The 26,637-nt window shown below is 39.3% G+C and overlaps 1 protein-coding gene across 1 annotated transcript in view; it reads right to left on the reverse strand.

Moving 5' to 3' along the window:
• Nucleotides 1-499: 499 nt before the first annotated feature.
• The window catches only part of garz (Sec7 domain-containing protein garz), a 99,612-nt gene continuing 73,474 nt past the window's right edge, over nucleotides 500-26,637 (reverse strand). Inside the window, exons 22-41 of the mRNA XM_080280427.1 lie at nucleotides 26,112-26,416; nucleotides 24,809-24,866; nucleotides 24,633-24,688; nucleotides 24,255-24,383; nucleotides 22,478-22,620; nucleotides 20,604-20,871; nucleotides 19,914-20,052; nucleotides 19,349-19,467; nucleotides 18,564-18,697; nucleotides 17,287-17,443; nucleotides 15,611-15,718; nucleotides 13,752-13,847; nucleotides 12,400-12,513; nucleotides 8,435-8,637; nucleotides 6,638-6,803; nucleotides 4,409-4,555; nucleotides 3,590-3,699; nucleotides 2,184-2,304; nucleotides 1,768-1,855; nucleotides 500-793 (exon numbers count right to left, since the gene is read on the reverse strand). Of these exons, the coding sequence (XP_080136553.1) occupies nucleotides 588-793; nucleotides 1,768-1,855; nucleotides 2,184-2,304; nucleotides 3,590-3,699; nucleotides 4,409-4,555; nucleotides 6,638-6,803; nucleotides 8,435-8,637; nucleotides 12,400-12,513; nucleotides 13,752-13,847; nucleotides 15,611-15,718; nucleotides 17,287-17,443; nucleotides 18,564-18,697; nucleotides 19,349-19,467; nucleotides 19,914-20,052; nucleotides 20,604-20,871; nucleotides 22,478-22,620; nucleotides 24,255-24,383; nucleotides 24,633-24,688; nucleotides 24,809-24,866; nucleotides 26,112-26,416 (2,867 nt within the window). The 3' untranslated portion in view covers nucleotides 500-587. The remainder of the gene's footprint in view (nucleotides 794-1,767; nucleotides 1,856-2,183; nucleotides 2,305-3,589; nucleotides 3,700-4,408; nucleotides 4,556-6,637; nucleotides 6,804-8,434; nucleotides 8,638-12,399; nucleotides 12,514-13,751; nucleotides 13,848-15,610; nucleotides 15,719-17,286; nucleotides 17,444-18,563; nucleotides 18,698-19,348; nucleotides 19,468-19,913; nucleotides 20,053-20,603; nucleotides 20,872-22,477; nucleotides 22,621-24,254; nucleotides 24,384-24,632; nucleotides 24,689-24,808; nucleotides 24,867-26,111; nucleotides 26,417-26,637) is intronic.

Consider the following 26,637-nt stretch of genomic DNA (forward strand, 5'->3'; position numbering starts at 1 on the left):
ACCCTGTGAATTAGGGGAGTATACCCTGTGAAATGGGGGAGTATACCCTGTGAAATGGGGGAGTATACCCTGTGAAATGGGGGAGTATACCCTGTGTAGTGGGGGAGCATACGAAAATTTCTTAGCCACCAAATTTCATCTTAGGAACAAGGTTGTATTTTTGCGTAGCTACGAACATATTCTCACTTCTGCACTACCTCTAAAATCCATCGTAAGAACTTAGTAATCTTCGTAAATGCACCACACTTTTTGCGTAGCTACGAATATTTCTTCAATTTTATATTTTATGCGTAACTACGAACATTTCCCTCTTTTTGCGTAGCTACGAAGATCTTTCCACTTCTGCACTACCTCCAAAATCCATCTTAAGAACTTGGTAATCTCCGTATACATGTCTTTTAAGCGTAAGATGATTTTTAGATATTTTGCGTAGCTACGAACATTATTCCTCTTTTTGCGTAGCTACGAAGATCTTTCCACTTCTGCACTACCTCTAAAATCCATCGTAAGAAGTTGGTAATCTTGCTGTACACTTCTTTTAAGCGTAAGATGATTTTTAGATATTTTGCGTAGCTACGAAAATTTCCTCACTTCTCCACTACCTCTAAAATCCATCGTAAGAACTTCGTAATCTTGGTGTACATGCCGGGCTGGTTCTTGCGTCCACAGCCCTTCCCCCAAGACGTAATTCCGTACAGTGTGCGTTTTCCATCGTGCGTACATATGAGCGGACCGCCTGAGTCACCCGTACATGTGTCTGCTTTCCCGGCCAGATCACCCGCACACACCATACCTGATGATGATGATGATAATAATAATAATAATAACAGAAATAATAATAATAATAATAAAATAATAACAAATATTAATAATAATAATAATAATAACAAATAATAATGATAATAATAACAAATAATAATAATAATAATAATAATAATAATTATAACAAATAATAATAATAATAATAAAATAATTATAACAGAAATAATAATAATAATAATAATTATAACAGAAATAATAATAATAATAATAATAATAATAACAGAAATAATAATAATAATAATAATAACAGAAATAATAATAATAATAATAACAGAAATAACAATAATAATAATAACAGAAATAATAATAATAATAATAACAGAAATAACAATAATAATAATAACAGAAATAACAATAATAATAATAACAGAAATAATAATATAATAATAATAATTATATTAGTAATAGAAATAATAACTTTGCTCTAGTAAAAATATAGATTAATACTAAAAATAAAAAATCTAATTCTAATAAGTATATTCTGTCAAATAGGGAGTATACCCTGTGAAATGGGAAAGTATACCCTGTGACATGGGAGAATATACCCTTTGAAATGGGGAAGTATACCGTGTGAAACAAGTAAATCTTATAAAATGGGGGAGTATACCGTGTGAAACAAGTAAATCTTATAAAATGGGGGAGTATACCCTGTGAAACAAGTAAATCTTATAAAATGGGGGAGTATACCCTGTGAAACAAGTAAATCTTATAAAATGGGGGAGTATACCCTGTGAAACAAGTAAATCTTATAAAATGGGGGAGTATACCCTGTGAAACAAGTAAATCTTATAAAATGGGGGAGTATACCCTGTTAAACAAGTAAATCTTATAAAATGGGGGAGTATACCCTGTTAAACAAGTAAATCTTATAAAATGGGGGCGTATACCCTGTGAAATAAGTAAATCTTATAAAATGGGGGAGTATACCCTGTGAAGTCTACCCACCGGACGTGACCTGATGCGAGTCATATCGTCCCGGGCCAATGCATTCACGGGTCTTGTATACCGTGACCTCGGCTGACCTGGGAAGCTCCTGGAAGAGAGGTCATTTTAGATTAGGTTAGATTAGGTCAGGATTGATTGCCTTATGTCCATCTTTTGTCTATCTATCTATCATTGTATCTATTTTATCTATCTCTTACCCCACCCAACCCTACCCCACCCCAATCCCACCCAACCCAACCCAACCTAACCCCACCCCACCCCACCCAATCCAACCCCACCCTACCCTACCAACCTAACCCCACCCTACCTAACCCAACCCTACCCTACCCCACCCAATCCAACCTAACCCCACCCAATCCAACCTAACCCCACCCTACCCTACCCAACCCCAGCCCGCCCCGCCCCGCCCCACCCACCTGCGGTACTGGCGGGGCCCTCTCAGAAGTGGTGCCCCAGCCTACAATACTGCACTCCTTCAGTCCAACGTAGCTGGCTTCCTCAGAGGGTAGGCAGGCTGCCTGGATAGACTTACCTAGCCTGGGGGAGAGAGAGAGGGTTAGATAGATAGAGAGAGAGGTAGATAGATAGATAGATAGGAGAGAGAGAGGTACAGATAGATAGATAGACTGCATTCCTTCAGTCCAATAGATAGATAGATAGATAGAGAGGGGAGGGAGAGGGGTAGATAGATAGACAGATAGACGAGAGAGTGAGGGTTTGACAAATTGATAGACAGAAGAGAGAGAGAAAGAGAGAGAGAGAGAGAGAAGGCACACACAAACACACATACACACACACACAGCGAAAGGAGAGAAGATAGAAAATACACACACACACACACACACACACACACACACACACACACACAGAGCGAATGGAGAGTCAGGATACACACACACACACACACACACACACACACACACACACAATCCCCAAACCCCCCACACCCTCCATAATAATAATAATAATAATAATAACAATAATAATCCCTCAAATAAAGGACTATCTATCTATACCATCTATCTATCCTATACTATCTATCCACACTACCTACACTATCTATCCCATACTATCTATACTATCTATCTATACTATCTATCCACACTACCTACACTATCTATCCCATACTATCTATCCTATCTATCTACACTATCTATCCACACTACCTACACTATCTATCCACACTACCTACACTATCTATCCTATACTATCTATCCACACTACCTACACTCTCTATCCAATACCATCTATCCCATACTATCTATCTATACTATTTATCCCATACTATCTATCCACACAACCCACACTATCTATCTATACCATCTATCCACACTACCTACACTACCTGTCCTATACTATCTATCCACACTACCTACACTATCTACCCATACTATCAATCCTATTCTATCTATCCACACTATCTACCCATACCATCAATCCTATTCTATCTAGCCACACTATCTATCCTATACTATCTATCCACACTACCTACACTATCTATCCTATACCATCTATCCACACTACCTACACTATCTATCCCATACTATCTATCCACACTATCTATCCCATACCATCTATCCACACTACCTACACTATCTATCCATACTATCTATCTACACTACCTACACTATCTATCCCATACTATCTATCTATTCTGTCTATCCTATTCTATCTATGTATTATCTATCCACACAACCTACACTATCTATCCCATACTATCTATCCACACTACCTACACTATCTATCCCATACTATCTATCCACACTATCTATCCTATACTATCTATCCACACTACCCACACTATCTATCTATCTATACTCACTTAATTCCACTGCCATTCTTTCGTGTAATCTTCAGGATGGCGATATCGTTGTTAAATTCCACAGTCGTATCGAACTCTGGATGCACAAACAGTTTCTCAATCACGTAATCCTGTGAGAGGGACGGTGGGGCTTAGTGCTGTTTGGGTGACGTGAGAGAGAGGTGAAGATTGTAGTAGTAGTAGTAGTAGTAGTGGTAGGAGGAGGAGGAGGACGGTGGGGCTTAGAGTTGTTTGGGTGATGAGAGAGAAAGGTCAGGATGGTGTTATTATTATCATTATTATTATTATTATTATTATTATTATTATTACTATTATTATTATTATTATTATTTACTACTACTACTACTACTACTACTGCTGCTACTACTACTACTACTACCACTATCATCATCATCATCAAAATATCCTATTAATACAAAGATATCTTAAGTTAAACTATCTATCCATCTATCTACTTAAACATCCTGACTAACCATCCACTCACCTGCTTGAGCTCTCAGTCCATTCAGAATAGTACACTACTCTTATAACACTATCCATTCCTTAACATCAAACTATCTACCTATCCATCTATCTATCCATCCATCTATCGACACCATCCACTCACCTGATTGAGCTCTCAGTCCATTCAGAATAGTACGCTACACTATCCTTTCCTAAACATCACACTACCTACCTATCCATCTATCCATCCATCTATCGACACCATCCACTCACCTGATTGAGCTCTCAGTCCATTCAGAATAGTACGCTACACTATCCTTTCCTAAACATCAAACTATCTACCTATCCATCCATCTATCGACACCATCCACTCACCTGCTCAGCGCTATCCGGGGAGGCCATAGAATAGTCACCTACTCTGACCAGATAGTCGTCTTTCCCGTGCACCTTGAAGCAGTGAGCGGCGGATAGTATGAAGTCTGGAGAAATTACTACCCCGCCACAATTGTGCTTGATCCGGCCCTGGGAGAGAGGGAGAGAGGGAGGGAGAGAGAGGGAGGGATGTGGAGAGAGTGAGAGAGTGAGGGAGAGAGAGGGAAGGATGTGGAGAGAGTATGGTATGTGAGAGAGTGAGGGAGGGAGGGATGTGGAGAGAGTATGGTATGTGAGAGAGTGAGGGAGGGAGGGATGTGGAGACAGTATGGTATGTGAGAGAGTGAGAGGGAGAGAGAGGGAGGGATGTGGAGAGAGTATGGTATGTGAGAGAGTGAGGGAGGGAGGGATGTGGAGAGAGTAGGGTATGTGAGAGAGTGAGAGGGAGAGAGAGGGAGGGATGTGGAGAGAGAGAGAGAGAGATAGTGTACATTTAAATATATACATACATATAGTACACACACATACATACATACATATAAATATACACACATACAAGCATACATACATACATACACATACATACAGGCATACACCTACACACGAACACATACATACATATAAATACATACAGTACACACACGCATATATAATACACACACACACATACATACATATATACATACACATACATACATATAAACACACACATACCTACACGCGAACACATTACATACATACATACACAACCCACACACACACATACATACATACGTACACACATACACACATCATATATATACATACACACATACACATACATACACACACACACACACAACCCAGTCTATCAAGCTTCCTAATTATATCTATCTATCTATCTATCAATGTTTTAATTTATATCTATCCATCCATCTATCTGACCATCTATCTATCTATCTATCTATCTTTTTACCTGCCAGTCTATCTAAACATTCTATCTACCCATCTCTATTACACCTATCTATCTATCCATCTATATATCTATCTATCTATCCATCCATCTATCTATCTATCTATCAATCTTTATGCCTTCCTATGTGTCTATATAAACATTCTATCTATCCATCTATCTATCTACTCACGTTCTCTCTCAGTATCCTTCCACTATCTAACTATCCATCTATCTATCTGGCCTTATATTCCGTCTATCTATCCATCTATCTATCTATCTATCCATATATCTATCAGTCTATGTAAATTAACAGGTATCTATATCAGAATATTTATCTATCTACCTATCTATCTGATCTTATGCTCTATCCATCTATCTATCTATCTATCAATCTTTCTACCTGCCAATCTCCCTATGTCTATCTAAATATTCCATCTACCTAACCACCCATCTATCTATCTATCCATCTATCTATCTATCTATCCATATACATATCTACCATTCACTCACTCTATCTATCTATCTTTACCTATCTATGTGTCTATCTAAACAGTCTATCTACCTAACCATCCATCTTTATGCTCCACCTATCCATCTATCTACCTATCTCTCTCTCTCTCTATCTATCTACCTATCTATGTGATCTTATCCATCCATCCATCTATCTATCTATCTATCCATCTATCTTATCTTATGCTCTGTCTATCCATCCATCTATCTATCTATCCATCTATCTACATACCTACCATCCATCCATCTATCTTTGTATATTATATGTATATATCCATCCATCTATCTATCTATCCATCTATCAATCTTTACCTTCCTACGTGTCTATGTAAACATTTTATCTATCTAACCACCCATCTATCTATCTATCCATCTATCTACATACCTACCATCCATCCATCCATCTTAGTATATCTATCTACCCATCTCTCCCTCTCTCTCTAGCTATCTATCTATCTATCCATCTATCTATCTATCTATCTACATACCTACCATCCATCCATCTTAGTATATCTATCTACCCATCTCTCTCTCTCTCTCTCTCTATCCATCTATCTATCTATCCATCTATCTATCTATCTATCCATCTACATATCTACCATCCATCCATCCATATTAGTATATTATATCTATCTATCCATCTCTCTCTCTTCCTCTCTCTCTATCTATCCATCTATCTATCCATCCATCTATCTATCTATCTATCCATCCATCTATCTATCCATCTTAGTATATTATATCTATCTACCCATCTCTCTCTCTCTCTATCTATCTATCTATCTACTCACGTTCTCTCTCAGCTGGAGTGACACCAGCCACGGGTGCTCTGATTGGGACAAAATTCTTCCCCCTACGATCTTCGCCAGGTTGTCAAAGAGGGGCGTCGTCGATGAGTAGGGACGTCCGCACGACCCTGGCAGACTGATAGATAGACCCCGAGACACCGCCCCCCGCCTGCGGATCGATAGATAAACGGGTAAGTAGATAAACGGATGGATAGATAGATAAAAAGGTTGGAGGCACTGGGGTGAAAGGTGACGAGTGTTTGATGGATAGGTTGAGGAGAATTAATAGATAGATAGATAGATAGATAGATAGACGGATAGATAGATAGATAGATAGAAAGGTTAAAGGCACTGGGGTGAAAGGTGACGAGTGTTTGATGGATAGATTGAGAGAATTAATAGATAGATAGATAGACAGATAGATATGTAGATAGACAGATGGATAGATAGACGGATAGATAGATAGAGAGGTTGAAGGCACTGTTTGATGGATTGAGAGAGAGAGAGAGAGAGAGAGAGAGAGAGAGATGATTAGTAGATAGATAGATAGACAGATAGATAAATGGATTAGTAGATAAACACGGATAGATAGATAGATAGATAGACTGACAGATGGATTAGTTGGTAGGCAGGTAGACAGGTAGACAGATAGGTAGGTAAGTAGATAGATAGATAGGTAGGTGGGTAGACAGACAGATAGATAGATAGGTAGGTGGGTAGATAGACGGACAGATAGATAGGTAGGTAGATAGATAGATAGATAGATTAGTAAACACGGAGAGATAGATAGATAGGTTAATAGATAGATAGATAGGTTAACAGATAGATAGATAGACAGAAAGATAAGAATGCATAGATAGATAGACAGATAGACATAAGACATGCACAGACTGATAGATAAATATTGATAGATAGATGGGAAAGAGAGAGAAAGAGAGAGAGAGAGAAAGAGAGAGAGAAATGGGCAGATAGATAGACATACCTCATAGCATTAGGTAGACATAAATAGATAGATAGATAGACATATTAGCTAGACACTAGATAGATACAAAAAGTAAATAGATAGATAGATAGACAGATAGATAGATAGGCCTACTGAAGAGTATAGCGGGTTACACCGGTCTCTGAAGGTAGATAGATAGATAGATAGACACCTTTCATAAGATATAGATAGATAGACACCTTTCATAAGATAGATAGACAGACAGACAGATAGATAGATAGAAACCTTTCATAAGATAGAAAGATTGATAGACAGATAGATAGATAGACACCTTTCATTGCAGATAGATAGATAGATAGAGTGACAGACAGACAGACAGATATAGGAAGATAAAATAGATATATACACACACCGATAGATAGATAGATAGATAGACCGATAGATAGACCTACTTCAGGGTATAGCAGGTCACGCCCACGTCCTCAGCGTGGGTAGATAGATAGATAGATAGAGAGAGAGAGAGAGATAGACAGACAGATAGACAGACAAATAAGGACATAGGATAATAAACACACCGATAGATAGATACATATAAACCCGATAGATAGATAGATAGATAGATAAACCGACAAATAGATAGATAGACCGATAGATAGATAGACCTCAGCGTGGGTTGATAGATAGATAGATAGACAGACAGATAGATAGATAGACACCTTTCATAGCAGATAGATAGACACCTTTCATAACAGATAGATAGATAGAGTGACAGACAGACAGACAGATATAGGAAGATAAAATAGATATATACACACATCGATAGATAGATAGATAGACAGACCGACAGATAGACCTACTTCAGGGTATAGCAGGTCACGCCCACGTCCTCAGCGTGAGTGCAGTCAGTCTCTCCAGGCCGCGGTCTACGGCAGGCCAGCAGGTCCGTCTCGAGGCCAGTGCAGTCGAGGCCATCCAGCCAGACCGGCCCAGACCCCTTGCCGTAGCGACCCCCCCCGTGAAAGACCGCGTCCCCAGTATACCCCAGCATACCACATACCACCTGCAGGGGGGGTTGGAGGGGTCAGAGTATGTTGGAGGAAGGTTAGAGTACGTTGGAGTGTGTTTGGGTATGTTAGAGTACGTTGGAGTGTGTTTGGGTATGTTAGAGTATGTTGCGGTATGTTAGAAAAAGGTTACAATAGATTAGAATATGCTAGGGTATGTTAGAGTATGTTGCGGTATGTTAGGGTATGTTAAGATATGTAACCAATAATTCACGTTAGATGGAATTGGAATGTATTACTGATTCAAATAATTCTCAACCAATTGATCTAAACCTATTCTTTACAGTACTAATGATATAATAATAATAATAATAATAATAATAATAATAATAATGAAATACCGACATCACCGGCAGCACCCCCAGGCGGCGACAACGGAGGGTTGGACACAGCGAGCGGGACATCCGTGCTATATGGGCGCAAGTCCCGGGTAGCCGCGTCCCTACTCCCCTGAACAAGGCCGACCCGAATACCTCAGCCCTGGTGCATTACCCTCTCACCATCCCAGCCTGCGTCAGGATCAGGGTGGAACTGAACCTTACCCTCCATACAGCACCCCAGAGACGGCCTCCAGCCACTCACCAGGCGACGGCCTCCAACCGCTTCCCCTGAGAGACGGCCTCCAGCCGGTCCACCTACGAGATGGCCTGTAGCTGCTCCACCTGGGCTGCCTATTCCCCCTGCAGGACCTGTGATGGCCTCCAGCCGCACACGTGGAAAGAAGGGCACGTCCCCTTTCCTCAGAGGGCACGACACCGGCAATGGCCTTCAGCTGCACCCATAGAAGGGATACAGCCTCTAGCCGCTCTTCATCTGCACGTCGCCCTTCGTACGGGGCTTCAGTGATGGCCTCCTGCTGTGCCAGGGAGGGACGCTACCAAAGCCCCTCGCCCCCTGTGACTTCGCAACATGAGGGTGACCTCCACCTTTCCCCATCCACCAGCAGTGGAGCCGGGTGTCCCCATCCCCACCCGGATCGAGGCAACCCCCAGATGGAAGACCCAGCCAGTGGACTGGTGGCGATGCCCTGTATTGTCCCCGGGGCTGTTCTCCCCACAACCGGCGCCCGGAGAAGACCTGCCCCTGACCAGGACTACGCCGCAGCCCCGCTCTGATGGCGGGACACCAGGAAAGGGGATCTCAGCCACTGGGACCCCGACGGCACCCCCAGGACCCCAGGGCGAGGCCTCCCCAGTCCCCGGCCCAAGCGACATGGCACTCCCACCAGGTGCATACGGAGACACCTGGAGAGGCTGTTTGGCCCGTATCCCGTAGACCAGACTCAACCCCCTTCCCAAGCACGACCAGCCCCTCACCACGCCCCACCCACAGCCCGCAGGAGGAGTCGACGCCCACCCTTGGCTGCGAATAGTGACCCAGTGTGTGTGACGAAGGGAACTAAAGTGGAGGTCAGTGTGGAGGGAAGAACGGACATCCAGTGCAACAGTGGCTATCCATACTCAACACCCTTCCACTTGCGATTGTGCCAGCCTATAGTGACAGGAAGCCACGAAAGAGATGATAGACTGTGTGGTGAGAGTGATAGACTGTGTGCTGAGTGATAGACTGTGTGGTGTGAAATTACAATCTGTCTAACCCTCTCTCTCTCAGCTATCTATCTATCTATCTCTCTATTTCTACCCCTCTGTCTATCTATCTACCACTCTCTCTCTCTATCTATCTATCTTACTACAGCACGAGCCGAAAGACAGTGAGCGGCACCACACTCTCTCTTATATCTATCGTGTCTATCCACTCTCACCCACTCTGCCTATATCTATTGTCTATTATTATTATTATTATTATTATTACTATTATATTATTATTATTATTATTATATTATCATTATTATTATTATTATTATTATTACTATTATTATTATTACTCTTATATCATTATTATTATTATTACTATTATTATTATTACTCTTATATCATTATTATTATTATTACTATTATTATTATTACTATTATTATTATTACTCTTATATCATTATTATTATTATTACTATTATTATTATTACTATTAGTTATTTTATTATTATTATTATTATTACTATTATTATTATTACTATTACTGTTATTTTATCATTATTATTATTATTACTATTATTATTATTACTATTAGTTATTTTATTATTATTATTATTATTATTACTATTATTATTATTACTATTAGTTATTTTATTATTATTATTATTATTATTATTATTACTATTATTATTATTACTATTAGTTATTTTATTATTATTATTATTATTACTATTATTATTATTACTATTAGTTATTTTATTATTATTATTATTATTATTATTATTATAGCTTTTTATTATTATTGACACGGATGAGGGGGGCTATTCATACCTGAAGGGGGGGGCCACCGTCCCCCCCTGGAGCCGCCACTGCTGTCTTCCCCAAACACCTGATATCAGCGACTTAACCTATCTATCTATCAACCTACCAACCCCATTTGTCTGTCTATCTATCTATCTATCTACTCATCAAAATCATCATCACACACGCTTCCCCAAACACCAGAAATAAGCGACTTAACCTATCTATCTATCTATTATCTATCTACCCATCCACCTATCTATCAATCCATCCATCTATCTATCTATCTACCTATCTATCTATCCATCTATCTAAGTATCTGTATATCAATCTATCTATCTACCTTTCCCAAACACCAGATATCAGCGACTTAACCTATCTATCTATCAACCCACCTATCCTACCTGTCTATCTATCTACCTATCTATCTATCCATCTATCTAAGTATCTATACATATCACTCTATCTATCTACCTTCCCCAAACACCAGCAATCAGCGACTTAACCTATCTATCTATCAACCCACCTATCCTACCTGTGTCTATCTATCTGTCTATCTATCTATATATATCACTCTATCTATCTACCTTCCCCAAACACCAGATATCAGCGACTTAACCTATCTATCTATCAACCCACCTATCCTACCTGTCTATCTATCTATCTATCTATCCATCTATCTAAGTATCTATATATCAATCTATCTACCTTCCCCAAACACCAGATATCAGCGACTTAACCTATCTATCTATCAACCCACCTATCCTACCTGTGTCTATCTATCTATCTATCCATCTATCTAAGTATCTATATATATCACTCTATCTATCTACCTTCCCCAAACACCGGATATCAGCGACTTAACCTATCTATCTATCAACCCACCTATCCTACCTGTGTCTATCTATCTGTCTATCTATCTATCTATCTATATATATCACTCTATCTATCTACCTTCCCCAAACACCAGATATCAGCGACTTAACCTATCTATCTATCAACCCACCTATCCTACCTGTCTATCTATCTGTCTATCTATCTATCCATCTATCTAAGTATCTATATATCAATCTATCTACCTTCCCCAAACACCAGATATCAGCGACTTAACCTATCTATCTATCAACGCACCTATCCTACCTGTGTCTATCTATCTGTCTATCTATCTATAAATATCAATCTATCTATCTACCTTCCCCAAACACCGGATTTCAGCGACTTAACCTATCTATCAACCCACCTATCCTACCTGTGTCTATCTATCTGTCTATCTATTTATCCATCTATCTACTCACCTTAGCATCGTAGTCATCATCATCACACACGCTTCCCCAAACACCAGATATCAGCGACTTAACCTATCTATCTATCAACCCACCTATCCTACCTGTGTCTATCTATCTATCTATCTATCTATCTACTCACCTTAGCATCGTAATCATCAAAGTCATCATCACACACGCTTCCCCAAACACCAGCAATAAGCAACTCAACCCGGCCGGAATTCGCTGTGGGACCGTTCGATAGACGCACTTCTATCTGCGAATAGATAGATAGATAGATAAAATAGATATAGAGAGATACAGATAGATAGACAGATGGATAGGTAGATAGATGGGTGGGTGGATGGATAGATAGATAGAATAGAAAGATAGATAGATGGATAGACAGATAGATAGATGGACAGATAGATGGATAGAATAGAAATAGATAGATAGATAGGTAAACAGAATAGAAATAGATATATAGATAGACAGATGGATGGATAGATAGATAGATAAATAGATAGGTAGACAGAATAGAAATAGACAGATGGATAGATAGGTAGATAGATGGATGGATAGATAGATAGATAGGCAGATGGATAGATAGATAGACAGAATAGATAGGTATATAGAAATAGATAGATGGAGAGATAGAATGGAAATAGATAGACAGATAGATAGATAAATAGATGGATAGATAGATAGATAGGGGGAGGGTAAATAGATAAACTGGCGATAGATATAGAATGATTAATTACCCTATTACGTACATACATACATACACACACACATACATAAACACACACACATACGCGCATACACACACACTTTCTCTCTCCATCCATCAGTCTATCTATCTATCTATCTAATCACTTCTCTATCTATCTATCTATCCAATCTACCTTTATCCTCACGTGGAAATCATCTTACGTAACGCCTTTCAACAAGCGATTTTGTCTATCTACCCATCCATCCATCCCTCTCTCTCTCTCCCATCTACCCTTCTATCTATCGATCTATCTAATCACCAGGTCAGATCTCTCTCTCTCTTTCTCTGTCTATCTATCTATCCACCCCTCTATCTATTTATCTATCTACTTACCTAGTCAGGGCAAACACACACACACACACACACACACACACTCTCTCTCTCACCCATCTACCTCTGTCTATCTATCTATCTACTCACCTAATCAGGGCAAACTCTCTCTCTCCATCCATCAGTCTATCTAACCTCTCTCTCTCTCTCTCTCTCTCTCACCCATCTACCCCTCCTCTCTCTCTCTCTCTCTCTCTCACACACACACACACACACACACATGCCCCCCCCTCTCTCTCTCTCACCCATCTACCCCTCCTCTCTCCCTCTCTCACCCATCTACCCCTCCTCTCTCTCTCTCTCTCTCTCTCACACACACACATGCCCCCCCCCTTCTCTCTCACACCCATCTACCCCCCCCTCTCTCTCTCTCACCCATCTACCCCTCTCTATCTATCGATCTATCTACTCACCTGGTCAGAGCATAGTACACCCACGTCCTCTGAGTGGTCACAGTCGGACACCCCCCACACCACGCGACTGCACGCCCCTAGCCACTCCTCACCCCCCTGGAAAAATACATCGGGTGAGTGGATGGTGGTCTGAGAAAAAAAAAAAAAAAAAAACTAATCAGGTGAGTGGATGGTAGTCTGGAATAATACATCGGGTGCGTGGATGGTAGTCTGGAAAAAATACATCGGGTGAGTGGATGGTAGTTTGCAAAAAAGAAAAAAAAAAAAACTAATCGGGTGAGTGGATGGTAGTCTGGAAAAATACATCTGGTGAGTGGATGGTAGTTTGAAAAAATAATAATAATAATAATGATAATCAGGTGAGTGGATGGTTTTGAAAAAATAATAATAATAATCAGGTGAGTGGATGGTAGTCTGGAAAACTACATCTGGTGAGTGGATGGTAGTAGACACCTGTTTATCTGATTTGATATAGACAGCACTACATCAGGTGAGTGGATGATACCCGACACCTGTTATATCTACCTACACCTCTCCTAGTCAGTCTCTCATTCTCCATCCTCTAGTCAAGCAATTTACTTACTTAACACCTTCTAGCAAGCGATTTTGTCAACTTACTTAACGCCTTCTAGCAAGCGATTTTGTCAACTTACTTAACGCCTTCTAGCAAGCGATTTTGTCAACTTACTTAACGCCTTCTAGCAAGCGATTTTGTCAACTTACTTAACACCTTCTAGCAAGCGATTTTGTCAACTTAACGCCTTCTAGCAAGCGATTTTGTCAACTTACTTAACACCTTCTAGCAAGCGATTTTGTCAACTTACTTAACACCTTCTACCAAGCGATTTTGTCAACTTACTTAACACCTTCTAGCAAGCGATTTTGTCAACTTACTTAACACCTTCTAGCAAGCGATTTTGTCAACTTACTTAACACCTTCTAACAAGCGATTTTGTCAACACCTTCTAGCAAGCGATTGTCAACCTACTTAACGCCTTCTAGCAAGCGATTTTGTCAACTTACTTAACGCCTTACTTACTTACCTACCTACTTATTTACTTAACGCCATCCAGCAAGCGATTTTGTCAACTTACTTTTTTACTTACTTAACACCTTCCAGCAAGCGATTTTGTCAACTTACTTGTTTACTTACTTAACACCTTCCAGCAGGTCATTTTGTCAACTTACTTAACGTCTTCTAGCAAGCGATTTTGTCAACTTACTTACCTACTTCGTTCCTTACTTAACGCCTTCAAACAAGCGATTTTGTCAACGCCTTCTAGCAAGCGATTTTGTCAACTTACTGTACTTAACACATTCTAGCAAGTGATTTAGCCAGTTACTTATGTACTTACTTACTTAACGCCTTCCAACAAGCGATTTAGTCAACTTACTCATATACTTACTCATTTACTTACTTAACGCCTTCCAACAAGCGATTTAGTCAACTTACTTCCATCCTTACTTACTTACTTAACGCCTTCTGGTAAGCGATTTTGTCAACTTACTTATTAACTAACGTACTCATTTACTTACTTAACGCCTTCCAGCAAGCGATTTAGTCAACTTACCTACTTCCATCCTTACTTACTTAACGCCTTCCAACAAGCGATTTTGTCAACTTAACGCCTTCCAACAAGCGATTTAGTCAACTTACTTACTTACCTACTTCCTTCCTTACATACTTAACGCCTTCTAGTGAGCAATTTAGTCAACTTATTTACTTACCTACGTACTTAACGCCTTCCAAAAAGCGATTTAGCCACTTACTCGACATCTTCCAGCAAGCGATTTAGTCAACTTACTTATCTACTTACCTACGTACCTAACGCCTTCCAACAAGCGATTTAGCCACTTACTCGACAACCCGGCTCGTCGAGTAGCACGTCACCTGAGCCTCGACCGAAGAAGGCTCGAGGGTAAGCAATAGCCAGGCCTCCCTCATAGCCCAGACTCCTACACACCACCTGCGATAGATAGATAGATAGATAGACAGATAGACATAGATACTGCATATATATAGAGAGAGAGAGGAAGGTGGGTGGATGGATGCATATAGATAGATAGATAGATGGATAGATAGATAGATAGATGGATAGGTAGATAGACTGATAGATAGATAGATAGACTGATAGATAGATAGATAGACTGATAGATAGATAGATAGATAGACTGATTGATAGATAGATAGATAGATAGACTGATTGATAGATAGATAGATAGATAGATAGACTGATTGATAGATAGACAGATAGATAGACAGACATAGATACTGTATATATATATATATATAGAGAGAGAGAGGAAGGTGGGTGGATGGATGCATATAAATAGATAGGTAGATGGATAGGTAGACAGATAGATAGATAGACTGATTGATAGATAGATAGATAGATAGATATAGATACTGTATATATATAGACAGAGAGAGAGGAAGGTGGGTGGATGGATGCAAATAGATAGATAGATAGATAGATAGATAGACTGATTGATAGATAGATAGGTAGATAGACAGACAGATAGATAGATAGACAGATACTGTATATATAGAGAGAGAGGAAGGTGGGTGGATGAATGCATATAGATAGATAGATACAGATGGATAGATAGAAAAATACAATAGGTAGATAGATAGACGGATAGACAGATAGATATATAGGTGGGAATGTGGTTGGATGGAAGATTAGACTGATAGATAGAGAGGTTGGTGGATAGATAGATAGATACAATAGGTAGATAGACAGACACACATAACCAATTATCTATCTATCACCCACACAGTACCAACACCCACCACCCATCTATCAATTTATCTATCTATCACCCACACAGCACCAACACCCACCACCCATCTATCAATTTATCTATCTATCACCCACACAGCACCAACACCCACCATCTATCTATCTATTTATTTATCTATCACCCACACAGCACCAACACCCACCACCCATCTATCAATTTATCTATCTATCACCCACACAGCACCAACACCCACCACCCATCTATCTGTCTATCTATCTATCACCCACACAGCACCTACACCCACCACCCATCTATCTATCTATCTATCTATCCGTCTATCTATCTATCACCACACAGCACCAACACCCACCAACCATCTATCTATTATCTATCCGTCTGTCTATCTATCACCCACACAGCACCAACACCCACCACCCATCTATCTATCTACTTATCTATCTATTTATCTATCACCCACACAGCACCAACACCCACCACCCATCTATCTGTCTATCAATCTATCACCCACACAGTACCAACACCCACCACCCATCAATCTCTCTCTCTCTCTCTCTCTCTCTCTCTCTCTATCTATCTATCTTCCCACCATCTATCTATCTATCTATCTATCACCCACACAGCACCAACACCCACCATCCATCTCTCTCTCTCTATCTATCTTCCCGCCATCTATCTATCTATCTATCACCCACACAGCACCAACACCCACCACCCATCTATCAATTTATCTATCTTATCACCCAATGAGCACCAAGGTCAACCGTCCCACCTTCGCGTTGTCTTCGCCAAAGCCGTCGTCACACACGGTTCCCCAGCGACCCCCGTATTTCACGTAGACCGTCCCGGCTGCTGCTCCGATCGCGCGGTGGCGGGAATCTACCAGGCGCGTCACTCCCACGTCACCACAAAGCCTGTCCGATTCGTCGCTGACAAGGATAGCACGTGGTTAGATAGATAGATAAATATAGACTGATGGATAGATAATGATGGATGGATGGATAGATAGATGGATAGACAGACTGACTGATAGATATAGATGGATAGATGGTAGATAGATTGATAGATAGATGGATGGATGGATAGATAGATAGAAAGATAGGTTGATAGATACATAGATAGTTTGATAGATGAATAGATAGACTGACTGATAGATACAGATGGATAGATAGATAGATAGATAGATGGATAGATAGATGGATGGATGGATAGATAGATAGGTAGGCTGATAGATAGACAGATAGATTAATAGATGGAGATTAATTGATAGTCAGACTGATAGATAGATTGACTGATGGATATATAGATAGATAGATAGACGGGTTGATAGATAGATAGTTTGATAGATGGATAGATAGACTGACTGATAGATATAGATGGATAGATGGAGATTAATTGATAGATAGATTGATAGATAGATGGATGGAGACGGATAGATAGACTGATAGATGGATAGATAGACAGGTAGGTAGGTAGATATAGGGATGGAGAAATGAAGATAGATAGATAAACAGATAGAGACAGGCATAAAATGGAGAGAGAGAGAGAGAGAGAGAGAGAGAGAGAGAGAAAAAAAAATCATTTGTCTATCTATCTATTTTTTCATCCGTCTATATATAGCATATATATATTAAATATAATATACGTGACGATGCTATTATTATTATTATTATTATTATTATTATTATTATTTTTATTATTATTATTATTATTATTATTATTATTATTATTATTATTATTATTATTATTATTATTATTTTTATTATTATTATTATTATTATTATTATTATTATTATTATTATTATTTTTATTATTATTATTATTATTATTATTATTTTTATTATTATTATTATTATTTTTATTATTATTATTATTATTATTATTATTATTAAAATTATTACTATTATTATTATATTTATTACTATCATCATCATTATCATTATTACTATCAGGACTATCATTACTATTATTATTATTATCATCACTATTATCATTATTATTATTATTATCATCTAAGCGCCTGGACCCACGCAACCCCCGGCTGCTCACCTGCTATCGGGGCAGTGCGTCACGCCGTCACACACCTGGCCACGCGGGATGCAGCGGCGGGCACGTGGACGCCCACACCGGAAGTGGTTCGGCGGACATGATGATGATGATGATTGACACGTAACGCCGGCGATCTGTGTGTGATGATGATGATGATGATGATGATAATAATTATAACGATGATGATGATAATAATTATAATGATGATGATAATAATAATAATAATAATGATGATGATGATGATGACGATAATAATAATAATAATAATAATAATAATAATAATAATAATAATAATGATAATAATAATGATGATAATAATAATAATATTATTAATAATAATGATGATGATAATAATAATAATAATAATAATGATAATAATAATAATAATAATAATAATAATAATGATAATAATAATAATATTAATAATAATAATAATAATAATATGGTAAAAAATAATAATAATAATAATAATGATAATAGTTATAGTAGTAGTATTAATAATAGTAGTATTGAACAGAATAATAATAAGTGATTATCATACTACTACTACTAATAATAATAATAATTGTAATAGTAGTGAACACAACAATAATGATAATAATTATAATTATAATAATAATAAAATAATAATAATAATAATAATATGAAAATAATAATAATAATAATAATAACAATAATAATAATAATAATAATAATAATATGAAAATAATAATAATAATAATAATAATAATAATAATAATAAATCATAACAAACAAAAAACAACAAAAACATCATGTGCACCTACCTCAGTTGGTCCACAGTCATGTACACCTAATCCACTTGACGCACACGCCAGTATGTGCGTTTCTCTACCCGTACATGACAGTTTATCCAGCCAATACGACGGCTGTGTACGTCTTTGTGCTGTAAGTATGTACGTATGTAAGTATGTGCGGAGGAGGAGAAGGAGGGGGAGGATGAGGATTATAGTAGTAGTAGTAGTAGTGGTAGTAGTAGTAGTGGTAGTAGTAGTAGGAGAAGGAGGAGGAGGAGGAGGAGGAGGAGGAAGGGGGAAGAGGAAGAAATATTAACATAAAACATAATAATAATAATAATAATAATAAAAGTAACAGTAATAATAATAATAATAATAATAATAATAATAATAATAATAATAATAAATGACTATAAAGACAATTACACCTAAACGAAAATAAAAGAGAAACGAACGAAATTCTAAGGGGAGAGTCGGGCTTAGGCTGCTAGTGAGAGAGAAAAAATACCAGGACAAAGATATAAGGGAACTGAACGAAGATTTAGGGGATAGGACGGCTTTATAGCGCTAGTACGGAGGTAATTTTCGCCTTTACCTGCATCGTTCCGTCCGAATTCGTTGTTCCGGGAGAAGGACGCCGAGGATGAGTAGCCTAAACTTTGACACACGACATCCGCCTCCTCGAAACCGAAATCATCATCGCATATATACCGCCACTCGCCATCCACTCTGATCTGTGGATAGATAGATAGATAGATGGGTTGACAGATAAATAGATAGATGGATGGACAGATAGGTAGATAGATAGATGGGTAGATAGATAGATAGATGGTAGGTAGACAGATGGGTAGATGGATGAATAGATAGACAGACACAGAATGATGGGTAGATAGATGGGAAGATAGACAGATAGATGGGAGATAGACAGATAGATAGATGGATGGATAGATAGGTAGATAGATAAATAATAGATGGGTAGATAGATAAATACATAGATGGACCCACCCCAACCCAATTTAACCCCTCCAAACCCAGTCTAACCCATACTATCCCTCCCAAGCCCAACCCACCCCAATCTAACCCACCCAAACCCTCCTCAATTCACCATAACCCTGCCCAACCCAGCCTAACTTAATCCAACCTAATCCAAGCCATCCTATCCCTCCCAAAGCCAACCCACCTCAATCTAACCCACCCAAACCCTCCCCAAGCCAACCCACCTCAATTCAACCCACCCAAACCCTCCTGAACCCGAGCCAACCCACCCAAACCCAAGCCAACCCACCTGGACATTCCCCTCGCTGGCCATTCTCCCTCCGACCAGACGCAGTTCACTCTGTTGCCCGCTGTAACAGTCACTCTCGTCCGTACCGTCCAAACAGTCGTCAAAGCCATCGCAGACCATTTCCGTGGACACGCACTTCCCGTTGCCGCATTTCAGCTGCGTGTCCGTCGCTACGCATGTCCGGCGCCGCGACACGGATTCGTAAAAGTCGCTGGTTGACGATGGGGTGAGTCCAGTGCTGTAGACGTCATTCGAGGTTAACACGCACCTGAGAGGCAGACAGAAAGAAGTTGGAGGTTTGAAGGTACGCAGATTTGACACGTGGAACATAACACCTCTCTCTGTAGAACTTGCCTAGCCCCGGGCTCCTACGCTCCTCATGGGGCAACACAGTAGATAGTGATGATGATAATTATACACACACACACACACACACACACACACACACACACACACACACATATACATCATCGGGACCTCCTTTCCCACCAGGGTTGCCAAGTCGCACCCTGCTCTGCCCGCGGAAACCCAACTGAAAACCAGCCCAAAAGTAGCCCAACACCAATAATTATTTTAAAAATCCTCTTATTATGCGAAATTAGTGTTTTATATTAATAATTCATATATAGGTCCCTATTAATGCCTGAAATGATCACTTGATTCACTTAAACTTTCCCTATTTCCCATAAAAACACTATTGCCCATAAAACAACAATGATTCTGTTGAAATATACTTATCATTACACTAGGTAATACAACATGCAAGTGAAGGTATTTTCTCTCCCTCTGAGTCAACTTTCCATCACACTTATATTATTCAAAAATCTATACGATCATCATCACTGTGTTTCGTTGCTGTGTACGTCATATGTGAAATTTGCTAACATAATTTTGTTTGTGAAATCATTACAACACATTTTATGTCCGCATATTGCTCTAACATGAAGAGTGTTTTCAACTGTTTCATGTTGCTGTCTGTTTCTTCATTTACTTTTCACTAAATTATACTGTGAGAAAATCCTCTCTACTGCAGCAGTGCTTGCTGGCAACGATAATTGGGATAAAACAAAACTCTCTCCGGAGTCTCCGCACTGGCTGCATCCACTGGTCCCTGTGGGAGTATTAGGGGGTCTCTTTCCGCCATATGTTTAAACACTCTCTCTCTCTCTCTCTCTCTCTCTCTCTCTCAGTATATTGTCGTGATGTGGTTTAACTCCATACTAGCCCAAAAAACCGCGACAGTTTTCAAACCAGCCCAAAAAACCGCAACCCGCGACCGGTAAAATCTGCCCGCGGAAGAGCTTCAAAACGAGCCCAATTTGGCGGGAAAACCGCGACCTTGGCAACCCTGTTTCCCACCCTAGGGCAGGGTGAGGAGTAGCAATGTCCTGACAGCCCAAATTTACCCAATCCAATGGGCCACGCATCCATTCACTCATCATTCAAGCCCCCGGAATCCTGGCTGTTTTAGAAATGCCGTGTGTGTGTGTGTGTGTGTGTGTGTGTGTGTGTGTGTGTGTGTGAGAGAGAGAGAGAGAGAGAAAGCATGTGTGTGTGTGTGTGTGTGTGTGTGTGTGTGTGTGTGTGTGTGTGTGAGAGAGAGAGAGAGAGAGAGAGAGAGAGACAGGAAGCATGTGTGTGTGTGTGTGAGAGAGAGAGAGAAAGAGAGAGAGAGAGAGAGAGAGAGAGAGAGAGAGAGAGAGAGAGAGACAGGAAGCATGTGTGTGTGTGTAAGAGAGAGAGAGAGGAAGTGTGTGTGTGTGTGAGAGAGAGAGAGAGAGAGAGAGAGAGAGAGGAAGCGTGTGTCTGTGTGTGTGTGTGTCTGTGTGTGTGTATGAAAGAGAGAGAGAGAGACAGACAGACTCAGCACTCACCTCTTGGTCGCCTCAGCATACACAAACCCTAAACACGATCTATTGTTGATACACAGCTTGGCACACACCCCTACGTCTGCTCTTGGTAGGGTTCGTAAGACCGTTTGAGCCAATAGATCTTGTCCTGCGTGTTTTTCATATCCCTGTGGAGTGGTAGTTGTGGTAGTAGTAGTAGTAATAAATGATGTTAATAATAATAATAATAATAATAATAATATAATAGTAGTAGTAGTAGTAGTAGTAGTAGTAGTAGTAGTAGTAGTAGTAGTAGTAATAATATAATAATAGTAGTAGTAGTAGTAGTAATAATAATAATAATAATAATAATAATAGTGGTAGTAGTAGTAGTAGTAGTAGTAATAATATAATAATAGTAGTAGTAGTAGTAGTAGTAATAATAATAATAATAATAATAATAATAGTGGTAGTAGTAGTAGTAGTAGTAGTAGTAGTAGTAGTAGTAATAATAATAATAATAATAATAATAATAATAATAATAGTGGTAGTAGTAGTAGTAGTAGTAGTAATTCTGGTAGGGATAGTGGTGGTAGTAGTGGTAGTAGAAGTCGTAGTAGTAGTAGTAGCAGTAGTAAATTCAATTCAGTTAATAATAATAATAACAATAATAATAACAATAGTAGTAGCAGTAGTAAATAATAATAATAATAATAATAATAATAATAATAATAATAATAATAATAATAATAATAATAATAATAATAACAATAATCCATCCATCCATCCATCATCCAATCCTGTGTTGCCCCATGAGGAGCGTAGGAGGCCGGGGCTAGGCAAGTTGGTGCTGACATTTAAGATGAGAGTGACCAGCCTCACTCATCCCTGAGTGGCATTACATGAGCAATAAACCCCAACCACCCCTTGGATATAAACCTGCACCGGCTCAATCCGATTGGAGCGCCTTAATTACCCACTAAACCACCAGGCGCCATAATTTGGTGTTATGGTTACCACCCAGCGTAGTAAATGGTTTCCTGGTGTACAGGAAACCATTTGGCTTGTCACTCAGTGTAGAGTCACCCACAGGCAGAAGGAAGAGGAAAGAATGAAGGAAAGAAAGACAGAAGAGGGAGTGTAAAGTCACCCACAGGCAGAAGGAAGAGGAAAGAATGAAGGAAAGAAAGACAGAAGAGGGAGTGTAAAGTCACCCACAGGCAGAAGGAAGAGGAAAGAATGAAGGAAAGAAAGACAGAAGAGGGAGTGTAAAGTGACCCACAGGCAGAAGGAAGAGGAAAGAATGAAGGAAAGAAAGACAGAAGAGGGAGTGTAAAGTGACCCACAGGCAGAAGGAAGAGGAAAGAATGAAGGAAAGAAAGACAGAAGAGGGAGTGTAAAGTGACCCACAGGCAGAAGGAAGAGGAAAGAATGAAGGAAAGAAAGACAGAAGAGGAAGGAAGGAAAGAAGGATGGAGGAGAGGAAAGGACAGACACCCGAGAGCAGCACTACATCGAGTGAGTGGATGGTGAGCGCCCCGACATACCACAAAATAATAATAATAATAATAATAATCTACCCACTTTTATATCTATTAATCACATTTATCTATCTACAAATCACTACTTATTATCTATCTATCTAATTATCTATCTATTAACTAAATTTATCTATGTACTAATCTACCTCTATTATCTATCTATCATTCATCTACTATCTATCTACCAACCATTTATCTATCTATCTATCTACCAACCATCTATCTATCCATCTACTAATTATCTATCTACCAACCATTTATCTATCTATCTATCTACCCACCTGTAAAAATCTCTTGCATCCCTCCTCATCGTCGCCTCTGCCACACTCTCTCTCTCCATCACACACCTGAGTTTGGTCCAGGCACGTGTGTTCGTAATTACAGGTAAATTGATTAGGGCCACACCTCACCTGGGGATGATGATAATAATAATAATAATAATAATAATAATAATAATAATAATAATAATAATAGTAATAATAATAATAATAATAATAGTAATAATAATAATAATAATAATAATAATAATAATAATAATACAGGTAGGAACAATAATAATAATAATAATAATAATACAGGTAGGAACAATAATAATAATATTAATAATAATAATAATAATAATGAGCTGTGGTAGGAATGTTTGTAGTTGTGGTACATACCTTGGGTGGGGTGGTAGGTGGTGTGGTAGTGGTGGTAGTTGTGGTAGTAGTGGTGGGTAGACTCAGTGGACGTAATAGGGTTGATAATCTCTCATCCCCCCTATCTGTAATAATAATAATAATAATTATAACAATAAAAATAATAATAATAATAATAGTAGTAGTAGTAATAGTAGTAGTAGTAGTAATAGTGGTAGTAGTAATAGTAACAGTAATAGCAGTAGTGGTGGTGGTGGTGGTAGTAGTAGTAGTAGTAGTAGTAGTAATAATAATAATAATAATAATAATAATAATAATAATAATAGTAGTAGTAGTAGTAGTAGTGGTAGTAGTGGCAGTAATAGTAGTAGTAGTAGTAAAAATAATAATAATAATAATAATAATGATAATATGATAGTAGTAGTAGTAGTCGTAATAGTACTAGTAGTAGCAGTAGCAGTAATAGTGGCAGTAGTAATAGTAATAGTAAAAATAATAATAATAATAATAATAATTATAATAATACCTCCCCTCAAATATAATCACAGCCATTTCATAAAAAAATCCATATATTTTCTATCTATCTATTGCCAGACGCCTTAATCCCTTACATGGGGTGCCCACAAACAAATCGCCTCCACGTCACGTTAATTTATTTTTTGGGTAATTCATCCTTCATATACACTAATTCGGGACTGTTATACACGGGTCGTTATTCATTATTCAGATATTCCACGATAAATAATGATGAGAGAGGGAGGGGGAGGCCGAGGATGAGATGGAGGGATGAAGTGGAGAGGATGGAGAGTGAGAGACTAACGAGGAGAGTGTATGTGAGTGAGGTGGAGGGGGGAGAGGGAGGGGAAGGCCAAGGAGGGATGGAGTGGAGAGGATGGAGAGTGAGAGACTAACGAGGAGAGTGTGAGTGAGGTGGAGGGGGGAGAGGGAGGGGAAGGCCAAGGATGAGATGGAGGGATGGAGTGGAGAGGTATATGAGAGAGGGGTGTGTGAGTTGGGAGCAGGGCAGTGAAATGGCGGGGAACAGGGTGACGTGGAGGCGATTTGTTTGTGGTCACCCCGTACGGGATTGAGGCATCTGGCAATAGATAGATAGATAGAAATAATAATAACAATAAATAATGAACAGAGAACAGTGAGGCAAGGAATGTAAACAAAAGCACGTGGTCTAAGGAATGTAAACAAAAGCACGTGGTCTGAGTGTGATTAACATGGCGTCCAATGTAAACAAACCCACGTGGTCTGAGGTTACCATGGCGACCGATGTAAACAAAGAAGGAAATAAATACGATGTTGGTGTGTGTTTAGGGATGAGAGAGAGAGAGAGAGAGAGAGCGAGAGGGAGGCAGGGGAGAAGAGTGTGTGTGTGTGTGTGTGTGTGTGTGTGTGAGAGAGAGAGAAAGAGAGGGGGGGAAAGAGTGTGTGTGTGTGTGTGTGTGTGTGTGTGTGTGTGTGTGTGTGTGTGTGTGTGTGTGTGTGTACCATGGTCACCGATGTAAACAGTAATGACGCTGGGTAGTTACCATAGCAACGGGACAGCCGGCACGTCTCAGTCACGGCCGGCTCTACGTAACACCAGGGCGCCTCGGCTCCGTTCGGATTCCTACACATATTATGGCTGCCGATTAACCCTAAATCAAAATTTCGCGCCAAAAGGGAGGAACGAAGCCAGGCGGAGCGGCCCAGGAGGGAGTTGATGGAGGGATGGGTCCAGGAGAGGCAGTGGCGGCCGGAGATCGAGACGTCAGCAGGCCCGGAATACGTGGCGCCGTCGTCATAGTAACAGCCTTTTGAATTTCCCCGCCAAGAAGAGAGAGAGGAAGACAGAAGAGATATTTAGAGATAATTAAAGAGAATAAAGCCAGTAAATAAAGGTAAATAGATAAAATAGATAATACACAGAGAATAATACCATAAAATAAACAGGAATAAAGGAATGGATTCAAATAGGACAAGATGGCGGCCGGAAGTGACGTCAGGTGAGCCCAAGTTCGTTAAACCGTTGTCA

This window comes from Coenobita brevimanus, chromosome 10, assembly GCF_032717465.1.
Source record: "Coenobita brevimanus isolate Jiangsu-jjx chromosome 10, ASM3271746v2, whole genome shotgun sequence".
Taxonomy (NCBI): Eukaryota; Metazoa; Arthropoda; class Malacostraca; order Decapoda; family Coenobitidae; genus Coenobita; species Coenobita brevimanus.